The 12,816-nt window shown below is 34.8% G+C and overlaps 1 protein-coding gene across 1 annotated transcript; it reads left to right on the forward strand.

Annotated features, from left to right (window-relative positions):
- Positions 1-3,895: 3,895 nt before the first annotated feature.
- Positions 3,896-4,342, forward strand: LOC107001420 (hepatoma-derived growth factor-related protein 3-like). The gene has a single exon (XM_015199476.1). The coding sequence runs from the start codon at positions 3,896-3,898 to the stop codon at positions 4,340-4,342; it is 447 nt and encodes a 148-aa protein (XP_015054962.1).
- Positions 4,343-12,816: the final 8,474 nt, after the last annotated feature.

Consider the following 12,816-nt stretch of genomic DNA (forward strand, 5'->3'; position numbering starts at 1 on the left):
ACTCCCATACATCCTCTCCAAGCCTAACTAAGCAATCCTTAAAGTTACTCTAGATAAGTACCTTTTCATTAAAATACTTTTAAATTAATTCATTATGTTAATTAAACTATTTAGGACATATTCAACACATAAGGAAATAAACATAATGGTCGTGGAGAACACCTAGGGACCTCACACACTAAAATCTTTTAAATCTAGTCGTGCAATGACTAAATAATGTCCCATTCCACTTTTTAAATTTCATAGTACTTATCCAACACTAGAATATACCCCACATGATGATAATAGGCACTAACTTATATAGACCATACTAGGTAGGAATGGAATTCGAAGTCTACCTGAGTCCAATAAAGGTTGTTCTACTGTACAATGGTAGACCTAGGACACAATCCATGAAGGCACATGGTTAAGAAATATCAAGTGTTTCTTTGTAATATAATCTCAATCTTAACAAGAGCTAATTGTCGCGCCCCATTTTCCCAGAAAACGGGTTTTGTGCACCACCTAACAACTCTTTTGGGATTTCGAGTTTGGAGTCGCCACCTAACGAATTAAGGCGCGTTAGGGCACCTATCTAACCTAACTAAGTCTAACTAAGGTCAACGAGCCAGAGATTAGGGTAATGGTTCAAATTACCTCGAGGGGAAGGTGTTAGGCATTCCTCGAGGTCCACAAGTGTGGGTCCCGGCCGTATCTCATGCAATCTATGTGGGGGTTACAATTAGCAATCAAGGTCACTTCATTAATTAATTTAATATTTGCTAAGTGATATAAAACAATTAATACTATTTTATTATTTTTCATTAATTCGAGCATGCAAGGCTAGGTGATAGCAATAAATAAACAATCAAGTGTTATAGTTTTTATTTAAGCTTATGAGACTATGTTATAAACAAAATTTGCAAATATTAAGCAACTAATATGTGCGAAAGTAAAATTTTGAGAATTGAGCAAGTTTTGAATATGAAATTTTTATTTAAAAAAAATGTTTGTTTCTTTATAGCGATGATGCCACGATATTGTTGATCACGCTCCTCCACCATAGAAACAATTTTGATTTGAGGTCGGTCTAAAAGATATAGTTTATGTTTATGAAAAAGATTTAAAAGATTTAGTTTACATGTAGGCACATGAATATTTACACATAAGTACACATAATTCTTTTTGAAATTCATGGGTAGGTGGTACTTCCGGGGACGCGTCGGGTTTAAAAATTGGAACTAGACCTCGTAGTTCCTTTGACTTTCCCACTAACGATAGGTTAGGAGATAGTGCTTTATAATTTATCTCAAAAAATAAGCAATGTCATAATCAATCCAAAATTTTAAAGGAAGATTGAATAATGACTTTTTAAAAAATTATGTTGCAGGGTTTTGATGTGAAATATTTTTAAAAGCCAAGTAATTTGCTAAATGCATAAAATGATTCTAATCTAGTATAAAAAAAATATTGCATAATGAATGAGGAAATCTTCAACAAGACAAATAGGATTACTAATAATATTAACTAATTTTAGGGGGAGGGCACAAATATGCACAAACAAATTTTTGTTAAAGATTATTTTCAAGCCTGTAGACATGATTTCTAGGTGTTCAAAAGAAGGAGTAACACATATGCATGCTTCTGTGAATCTAAATGATATGAACAAATTAATCCTTAGGCATGGTTTCTACATGACAAGATGATGCTAAAAGTTATAACACTGTTAAAACACCTAATCAGCCTACTAAATTATTATGATTTGATTTTAACATTAAAAATTAATGGAATCTAGTTTATTATTTTTTAGACTTATTAAAAAAGCATCAAACAATTGAGTGGATTATAACACCTACAAACAATAATTCTAGGTGGTTAAAGACAAACCTATAGGCACGATTTCTAAAAATTTATAAGGAACAAGTAGACATATAAATCCCCCTCCCCTAGACGACCCCCCCAAATAAATTTATATATATGATCTTTAGAGTTACAATTGTTACAACATTCGAATAAATAAAATAGGAAAAAATATATATATATACATTCAAATAAACCTATAAATCTTTCTTCAATTAATCTTCAACTTGAACATCAAGTTTGAAACCTGTCAAAGTAATCAAATAACTACACATGTAATCACACTTATTAGTCAAGGTGAGACAATATGCAATTGTTTAATGACGAATTCTACATATAGAAAAAAAACAATAGCTTACACAAATGTGTGAATGTAAATATAGTGTGAATGTTAAGAATACTAACCAGTTAAACAAAATAAATTGATTCAACTTTTACTCGAACAAAGTAGTAAAATAGCGAAGAAAAACACTTGAATAATTACCGGATTCTTAATGTATTGTTAGAGTAGCAAGAGAGCAATGAGAGAAGGGAGAGTGATGAGAGAATTTGTGATTGAGAGTGAATGAGTGTATGAGTTGTGAGTTTTTTTTTTTAATAATGAATAAAAGAGGTATTATTTATATAGCAAAGAGGGGTGCATTTAATAAGGGAAATAAATAAATTAAGGAATCAATTATTAAATCATTTTCCTTAAATTAGAGGGGAGCTAAAATCAGAAAATTATAAGAATATTTCATTACCAAAATAAAATAAGTACAAATAATCTTTTACTTTGAATAAGGAAGAGACCAAAATCAGATTTTATATTAAAAATTTGTTACCAAATATAAACATATAAGAGTAAAATATTTTCATTAAATAAATAAGGGTCAAATATAATTTTACCAAAGATAAACAAGTAAGAAATCAGTAAACTTACAAATAAGGAAAACTAGATCAATTACACATATTTTAACTTTAAGAGAAACCAAACCAGAAAATTGAAATTATTCTTTTTACCAAACTAATAAAGATTTTCCTAAAATATAAAGGTAAGAATCAATCTATTGTAATTAAAAGACGGAACCAATTCACAACATCATATATTCCTTAAAACGAAAGGAGTAAAAATCAACAAATAAGATATATATTTAAGCAATTATTATTCAAAGGAACAAAATAATTCATCCACCAAATCAGTTATCATAATATTAACACGAATTTATTTATTTATTAAGGGGCTATTCTGAATAAAAAAAAAACCAAATTAGCCTGAGAAAAGATAATTCTTTTGTCATTAATTAAAGAGAAAACGATTAGAGTTCGAGGATATTCATATCACATCCAGACAATCCAAATAACCAAGAGCATACTAATGAGCAACGGCATCTTCTGACTTTCAAATTAAAATGATGATATTTTACAAACATACATAATCAAGTAAAAAAAAATCACATAGAAGGCATGATAAAAATCAAACTCACCCAGATGAAATTTATAGCACTTGTTAATCTCACAAACATATAGAAAATAATTCTTCGTAGAAGTCATGAGAAGATAGAGGACTCCAATTCGTCAATGCTAGGATATGAATGATAATAATCTGAAAAAAGAATTAACCTGGACGGATCTGTCGAGATCCGTCGTCCACTGATCGAAACATTTTCGAATGGTTTGAATCTCTTTGTCTGAACCGCTGGTAGAGTCGCTTGGTTGTCGAGATGATGTTGTTGTCGCCGGCTTGGCTGCTGGTTTTTGTTCACGCTGGCCGGAGCTGCTGGTGGGAGTTGTTGCCGGTGTTGTTGGCTGCTGTTGCGTGGAGTTGCTGGAGCCACTGGTCGCCTCTCCTGGCTGCTGCTGCGTGGAGTTGCTACTGCCTGGCAGCTCGCCAGAATGCTGCCAGCGATGAAAAAAAAAAAAGAACGCGGAGAAGAGATGAAGAGATGGACAGAGAAGAGAAGAGAGGAGAGGATGACGCCGGGCTGCTGGTCGATGCCTTTGCCGGCGGCTTCTTTTTTTTTTTTCTCGAGCTGCTGCTGGTCCGTCGGAGCGGCTGTCTTTGCCGGAAAATAGAATGGCGGAGCGAGCTCCTATCTCGCTAGTTGCTGGCTGCTCGCCTGCGCTGTTGCTGCCACCTTCGTCCCTGCCAAAAAAGAAAAGAACGAGGGAGATAGGAAGAGGAACGGAGAATAAGAGGGGGAGAGGAAAAGATGAAGGAAGAGAGGAGCGAGAACGAGAGAAGAGACAGGAGAGGGGAGGCGGCTTTTGGGGCTGCTGGTCGCAGCTGCCTGGCAGCTCGCCGGTCACTTGTGTGCGGCTGGCGGGAGGCGCTGGAGAGAGTGGTGGAGGCGGAGGAGAAGAGAAGGGAGAAAGAAGGGAAGAAGAGGGAAAGGGAAAGAAGGGAGGAGAGACGGGCGGTGTTGGGCGGAGAAGGGAGAGAGGGATGGTTGGAGAGGAAGAGGGGGAAGACGAGAAGGGAGAGAGGAGAGAGGGGCGGCTGGAGGCTGTCAAGAAGAGTTGAGGGAGAAAAGAGTTGGAATTTTAGGTTTTGGGGCTTTTTGGTGTTGAGAGAATAGGAGAGTTAATCATAATCGTTGATCTAATTTGAAATGATGGGCTAGGATTCGATTAATAAAATAGATGGATGAGATTAAGAGATGAGATGTATTGAAATTAGATTGGATTGAATATGGAATGGCTACAATTACAATAACATTTGGCTAGAATTGGAATGAAAGAGGGGCTATGATTGAAATAAATTCGAATTCAAGTGGCTAGAATTGAAAGAAATTATGACAGAATAGGCTAGAATTTAAAATTTAGGGAAAGTGTAGAAATTACTATTTAATTAAAATACTACATATGTTAAAATATTTTTATATAATTGAAAATCATTTATTTTTTTTAAAAACACTTGAAATTCATTAAAAATTTAAAATGTAAATATATTTATAATAATATTATAAAGTAAACGATACTAAAATATATAATTTTTTGAGAAAAATCGACGAAAACTTCAAAACTTTAAGTAAATTTTAAAATACGTATTTAGTCGAATATAATCCCTAAAATGGTTAAAGGTCGGTCAAAATTGGGTGTCAATAGCTGCCCCTTGGTTGATTGAGAATGAAGAATGAATTGTCAGGCAACCAACGTTGACTTAGTAGCCGATTTTGTCCGACCGACGACAGATGTCAGTAGAATCAATGGAAGCGAAGTAGAGTTGAAAAAGGGGTACGACCGAGACTTTGGTTTTAAGTCGCCTACATATCTCTGGTTATACGAGAATCAGGTCGTGTGTAGTTCTAGATTTAAGAGCAAATGAAACTCTTAAAAGTTGAAAGAGCGCTAAGGTAATTGAAAGGCACGATTTCGGCTTGAATGGTTAAGAATAGAGTAGCGAGAAAAGAGAGATTGAGAGGCTAGAAGGGCGTGATAGAGAAGCAGCATGATAGAGTGAGGATATCAGCACTTGATCAAGGTTCGGAGTATGAAAAACGAAGAATTGATAGGGTCTTCGTTGTGATAGATGATAGCATGATAATTGTAATCAAGGGCGATCGATCGTATCTGCAAATTCTAGATAAAATGTTAGCTTATAAATAGATAAAGTATGACCAATAATAATAAAATATGAGTTCTAAATAGACAAGAGGTGATAAAAGTGTATCTGTTTGAGACATAGTGCAAACCTTGATAGTCTTTAACTTCTTGAAGGATTGAACCCATCTCTGAAGAATAACGTCAAACTCCAATAGATTTGATACTATAAAGATATAATAATATAGACGAAAATATCAGGTTGTAAGGAGATTCTAAACGTCATTTTAAGGCGGACGAGCCTAAGTGTCATCTTAAGGCGGACGACCTAAATATCATATAAAGCGGACGAATAAATGTCCTATGAGGCGGACAAGCCTAAATGTCCCTTTAAGGTGGACGACCTAAATGTCCTATAAGATGGACAAACCTACATGTCGTTTTAAGGCGGACGAGCCTAATGTCCTATTGTAAGGCGGACGAGCCTAGACGTCGCATTGTAAGGCGGACGAGCCTAGATGTCACATTGTAAGGCGGACGAGCCTAGATGTTGCATTGTAAGGCGGACGAGCCTACATGTCGCATTGTAAGGCGGACGAGCCTAGATGAAGAGACAGTAGGTCACAGTGGCGAGTTGAATCCGAAGATATCTTCATGGTAGCCTGAATGATAGATGAGTAGCGAAACGATAGTGCGAATAGTCAAGAATTTGTCGGAGCCTTTGTTTGTAAACAAGTGAACAGCCGTTCAAAAGGCGACTTTGTCTGTAATCTGCACATCTGTAACTTGTAATATAGCCTAAATAGAGTAATTAGAGCATACACATCAAAATAAATGGTAAATATAAACATGATGCAATTCCTATGTTGACCATGAATGTTTTGCCTTAAGATCGTGAAAAAATGACGTCTTAGGCTATGATGTCTAGGGCCATGATATGCAGGGTGTATCCTCAGGTCATGAAAATGTTGTCTGTAGGCCATGAAAATGACGCCTTTAGACTATGACACCTTCGGATCATGATAGACAGAAATTAAACCCTTAGGCCATGATATGATGTCCGCAGGCCATGATATGATGTCCGCAGGCCATGAGGATGATGCCTTTAGACTATGACGCCTTAGGAACATGATATGCATAAAATAAGTCCTCATGCCATGACATGACGTCCACAGGCCATGAAAGATGATGCCTTTGGAGAATGACGCCTTTGGGGTATAAGTTATGAGTAAAGAGAGCGTATCTGTTTTTGGCATCTGTTGATACTTATGACTTGATTTGATTCGGGCACATGTAAACTTCGAGCACGATGCAATCTTAGGCTTATGCAAACTTCGGGCACAATGTAGTCTCGGGCACAATGTAGTCTCAGGCACAATGCGATGATGCATTTCTTCGGGCACATGCAATATCGAGCACATCCAATGATGCATTTCTTCGGGCACATGAAGTATCGAGCATATGCAATGATGCAATTCTTCGGGCACATGCATTATCGGGCACATGCAATGATGCATTTCTTCGGGCACATGCAATATCGAGCACAATGCAATGATGCATTTCTTCGGGCACATGCATTATCGGGAACAATGCAACGATGCATTTCTTCGGGCACATGCATTATCGGGCACATGCAATGATGCATTTCTTCAGGCACATGCAATATCGAGCACAATGCAATGATGCATTTCTTCGGGCACATGTAGTATCGAGCACATGCGATGATGCATTTCTTCGAGCATAATGTGATCTCGGGCATAATGTAATCATGCAATCATAAATCTCAGGCATGGTGCAATTTCACAGTTGAATGAGGAGAGTATGTAGTAGCTTGGACATCCGCTTTGTTGGAAGTGTCGAGTGTCATTTGTCGGGCTCAAAAGTGTTATGTTGATTGTTGAAATTGCCTTTGTATATGTACCTGTATTTTCTACACTCAAAGAAAAATAGTTAGTTTAAAGGGGAGGTTGATCTGTATCCATGATTTGGCACAGCGTGCTTCTTTGGTGTCTGATAAAATGCTCTTCGGAGTATTGTTGAAAATTTTGAGATTTTCTCAAAATTTCTGCCCCAGTGTAGAACTTCTGTTATTCTGATCTGTTGTAGTTGTAGTTCGACTGTTGGATTTTTCGAGATTCTCTTAAAAATTTCTATCCAGTCTTGATTTTCAGCAATTTTGAGTTCCTCTCAAAATTCTGCCCCAGTTGTTGAGAAGATGTTTTTGATGGAATTTTTGAGTTTACTCAAAAATTGTGCCCCAGTATGGAGATGTGCTAGAAGAAATATTGATGGAATTTTTGAGATCCTCTCAAAAATTCTGCCCCAGTTATCAATAGAAGGGAAAAATGAAAGTTTTATTTATGGTAAGACCAAACCCCATAGGAGCGCCTACGTATCCCCTCTTAAACGGGAATCAGGTCTGACGTAGTTCCAAAAGACATGGCATAGGAGGCCTTTGATACAGAGACATTTGATATGGAGGGATTGGAAATGGCATGAGAGGTGCATGATGTCAGGGAACTTGGTGCAGAGGTGTTTCGAATTGAGGAGCTTGCATAGTAGGGTGATGCGGGTGTGAAGTAAGGTGTTGAGGTTTAGGAGCATATGCATGATGCTGCGGAGGATATGGATGATTTGGAAAGTAGATGTTCTTTTGAGGTATTTGAATGGAGCTCGGTTGACTTCGAGAGGTAGAGTAATCTGGAGGAGGATTATTTTGGAGAGTGACTTGACTTGTGAAGGGTGACATATCCATGTTTGTCTCCTAAGTTGGATTGCCAGAGAGTAACAACTTTGACCACTCGCGCATGTCCAACAACTCTTCTTCTAACTTCTTTATTTTCTGCTCAAGTTTTGATACCAACTTGTCTGAAAGGCACTTCTTTTCAATAGTTTTGCACATAACCTTAGCATTAGTCACTTTCACTTTTCTTTTGCAATTCTCAGTCGGAAGAGGAGGAAATGAGCCCTTTGATCGCGTGTAATAAACCATGGTCTACAGATCAACCATTGGGAAAGGGTAAAATAAATAAATAAAATAAAATCAAAATAAATCCCAAGTTAGAACATTGCATAAATTGGGATATCAAACACGTTATTTTAAGATAAACGCCCTAAATGCTAAGGAGCCTCGTTGAGCCAGAGGTAGGCCTAAGCGACACATAAGTGATACACAATAACTAATTCAAGCCTTATTTGCCAATTTGGAGTTTAGAGTTAGACAATAAAACGACTTTCAATTATTGAAATAATTTCTATTTATTACATCAATCTAGAGATAACTAAAGGGATAGGGATAACGCATGGGGAATAAAGAGGAAAAAAAACTTTAATTATGTTGCTCTCCAATGTTAGGCACAATCTGCTTCCTCATTTCTGGGGTAATGTCATAATCGGTGTTGAGGAGGTTGCGAGCCCATCTTCTATCTTTTTCATCGCCAAAACCAGGAAGACCTCCTTCGCTCAAATCTCTATGCTCTGCGTCTTCTAAAAGCCATACGTAATATTCATGTGTGCATAAGGGTTCAAAGCAGCGAGTCCGCCTAACAGTTCATTTGCTTCTAACTCTCGATTTTTTTGAATATCTTTCCACCAAGTCTTCAAAATGGGATTAACTTTGACCACCATTTGCGTGTTGGGAAAGTGAGGGTGAGCCACGACTTCTGCAAGCAAAGTAACAAACGACTTCTAAACTCCATTTTGACAACATTGGCTTGATTTAATTATTATGATCACGTTGACACATAAATATGCAATTTGTCTATGGGTGTTGGGGCCCTTTAGACGAGAGGGTGGCTACTAATTATGCGGATTGACACCAAGGGTCAAACCACCTAGGGCTTATGCAGCATGTATGAATTAACCAGGACTTCTAAGAGTTGGCTTGACACGGACATGAAAGGGATTCTATGCGAGAGGCTCGTGGCTTCGCGGTAGTAAAACTATCCGTTACGTCAACGCATATGCCAACTCTCTATAATGGGTATTTGAATAGGATTGGAGTAGTTATGAGAGGTGCAAAGGCACAACATCACGAGAACAAAATAAAAAAAAAGGAAGAGGGTCCTAATTGGGGGAAGTATGAGCGGTATGCCAATTATCAAACCAATAAACATTTAGCATTTAAATTGGAAAGCGGTAACATATAGGCAGTTTATAAACAATAAATAGATAAATAAGCATGAATAAAGGAAATTAAACATATAAAGATATAAAAACTACGCAAATAAAGAAAGAGGGTATGGGATTAAACATGTAATTAAGCAAATAAGGGAAAAGGGAAGATGTGAAACATGGTAATAAACAATTAAGGAAAAGGGAAAGGGATGGAACATGGAGAGATAACAGTAAATAAGGCAACAAAATAAGCTAAACATGGTAAGCACCTAACAAATAGTTAAATGACAAAAATAAAGTAAACCCCACATAAATAAGCAATTAACACGTAATGGTAAGAACCTAATATCCCCAGCGGAGTCGCCATTCTGTCGGGCCACATTTTCGCAGAAAACGGGTTTTGTGCACGACCTAACAACTCTTTTTGGATTTTGAGTTTGGAGTCGCCACCTAACGAATTAAGGCGCGTTAGGGCACCTATCTAACCTAACTAAGTCTAACTAAGGGCAACGAGCCAGAGATTAGGGTAAGGGTTCAAATTACCTCGAGAGGAAGGTGTTAGGCATCCCTCGAGGTCCACAAGTGTGGGTCCCGGCCGTATCTCATGCAATCTATGTGGGGGTTACAACTAGCAATCAAGGTCATTTAATTTATTAATTTATTTAATCTTGCTAAGTGATAACAAATATAAAATAATTAATTTTATTATTTTATTAATTTAAACATACAAGGCTAGATGATAGCAATAAATAAACAATCAAATTTTATTTTTTATTTAAGCATATGAGAATATGTTATAAACAAAATTGGCAAAAATTAAGCAATTAGTATGTGCGAAAGTAAAGTTTGAAAATTGATAAGTTTTGAGTATGAATTTTATTTTATTTAAAAAAAAATGTATGTTTCTTTATAGGAATGATGCCACGATATTGTTGATCGCGCTCCTCCACCATAGAAACAATTTTGATTTGAGGTCGGTCTTAGAAAAAATAACAATAGTTTATATTTTGAAAATAATTTAAAAGATTCAGTTTGCATATAGGCACATAAATATTTACATATAAATACACATAATTCCTTTTGAAAATTCATGGGTAAGTGGTACTTCCGAGGATGTGTCGGTTTAAAAATTGGAACTAGACCTCATAGTTCCTTTGACTTTCCCACTAACGATAGGTTAGGATATAATACTTGTAATTTATTTCACAAATAAATAATGTCATAATCAATCCAAAATTTTAAAGGAAGATTGAATAATGACTTTTAAGAAAATTATGCTGTAAAACTTTGTAAGTAAAAAAAAAAACTAGTAGAACAATAAAGTTGCATCATGAATGCAGAAATCCACAAGAAGACAAATAGGATTAAATAATATTAACTAATTTTAGGTGGAGGGCACAAATATGCATAACAAATTTTATTTTTTATTGATATGTTAAATGTTATTTACAAGCCTATAGACGTGAATTTCTAGGTGTTCAAAATAACACATATATGCATGATTTTTGTAAATCTAAATTATATGAACAAATTAATCTTTAGTTATGGTTTCTACATAACAAGAAAAAGTTATAACACCTAATCAGCCTACTAAATTATTATGATTTGATTTTAACATTTTTTCAATAATTAATGGAATCTAATTATTATTTTTTAAAGATTTATTAACAAAAGCGTCAAGCAAATTGAAAATTGGTTAGATTATAACACCTACAAACAATAATTCTAGGTTGTTAAAGACAAACCTATAGGCATGATTTCTAAAAATTACAATGAACAAGTAGACATGTAAATCCCCCTCCCCTAGACGATCCCCCCAAATAAATTTTTATATATGATCTTTAGAGTTACAAATGTTACAACATTCGAACAAATAAAATAAGAAAAAATATATATATATGTATATATATAGATTCGAATAAACAAATAAACATTTCTTCAATTAATCTTCAACTTGAACTTCAAGTTTGAAACCTGTCAAAGCAATCAAATAACTACACAAGTAATCACACTTATAGTCAAGGTGAGACAATATGCAATTGTTTAATGACGAATTCCACATGTAAAAAAACAGACAATTGCTTACACAAATGTGTGAATGTAAAGATAGTGTATTAAGAATACTAACCAGTTAATCAAAACAAATTGATTCAACTTTTACTCGAACAAAGTAGCAAAATAGCGAAGAAGAACACTTGAATAATTACCGGAATCTTAATGTATTGTTAGAGTAGCAAGAGAGCAATGAGAGAAGGAAGAGTGATGAGAGAACTTGTGATTGAAAGTGAATGAGTGTATGAATTGTGAGTTTTTTTAATAATGAATAAAAGAGGTCTTATTTATATAGCAAAGAGGGGTGCACTTAATAAGGGAAATAAATAAATTAAGGAATCAATTATTAAATCATTTTCCTTAAATTAGAGGGGAGCTAAAATCAGAAAATTATAAGAATATTTCATTACCAAAATAAAATAAGTACAAATAATCTTTTACTTTGAATAAGGAAGAGACAAAAATCAGATTTTATATTAAAAATTTGTTACCAAATATAAACATATAAGAGTAAAATATTTTCATTAAATAAATAAGGGTCAAATATAATTTTACCAAAGATAAACAAGTAAGAAATCAGTAAACTTACAAATAAGGAAAACTAGATCAATTACACATATTTTAACTTTAAGAGAAACCAAACCAGAAAATTGAAATTATTCTTTTTACCAAACTAATAAAGATTTTCCTAAAATATAAAGGTAAGAATCAATCTATTGTAATTAAAAGACGGAACCAATTCACAACATCATATATTCCTTAAAACGAAAGGAGTAAAAATCAACAAATATGATATATATTTAAGCAATTATTATTCAAAGGAACAAAATAATTCACCCCCCAAATCAGTTATCATAATATTAACACGAATTTATTTATTTATTAAGGGGCTATTCTGAATAAAAAAAAACTAAATTAGCCTAATAAAGATAATTCTTTTGTCATTAATTAAAGAGAAAACGATTAGAGTTTGAGGATATTCATATCACATCCAGACAATCAAAATAACCAAGAGCATACTAATGAGCAACGGCATCTTCTGACTTTCAAATTAAAATGATGATATTTTACAAACATACATAATCAAGTAAAAAAAATCACAGAGAAGGCATGATAAAAATCAAACTCACCCAGATGAAATTTATAGCACTTGTTAATCTCACAAACATATAGAAAATAATTCTTCGTAGAAGTCATGAGAAGATAGAGGACTCCAATTCGTCAATGCTAGGATATGAATGATAATAATCTGAAAAAAGAATAAACCTGGACGGATCTGTCGAGATC

Source organism: Solanum pennellii, chromosome 10 (assembly GCF_001406875.1).
Source record: "Solanum pennellii chromosome 10, SPENNV200".
Lineage (NCBI taxonomy): Eukaryota > Viridiplantae > Streptophyta > Magnoliopsida > Solanales > Solanaceae > Solanum > Solanum pennellii.

Bases quoted from the DNA above. Each gene is read 5' to 3' on its own strand.
- LOC107001420 (XM_015199476.1), top strand. From the start codon at position 3,896: ATGGCGGAGCGAGCTCCTATCTCGCTAGTTGCTGGCTGCTCGCCTGCG.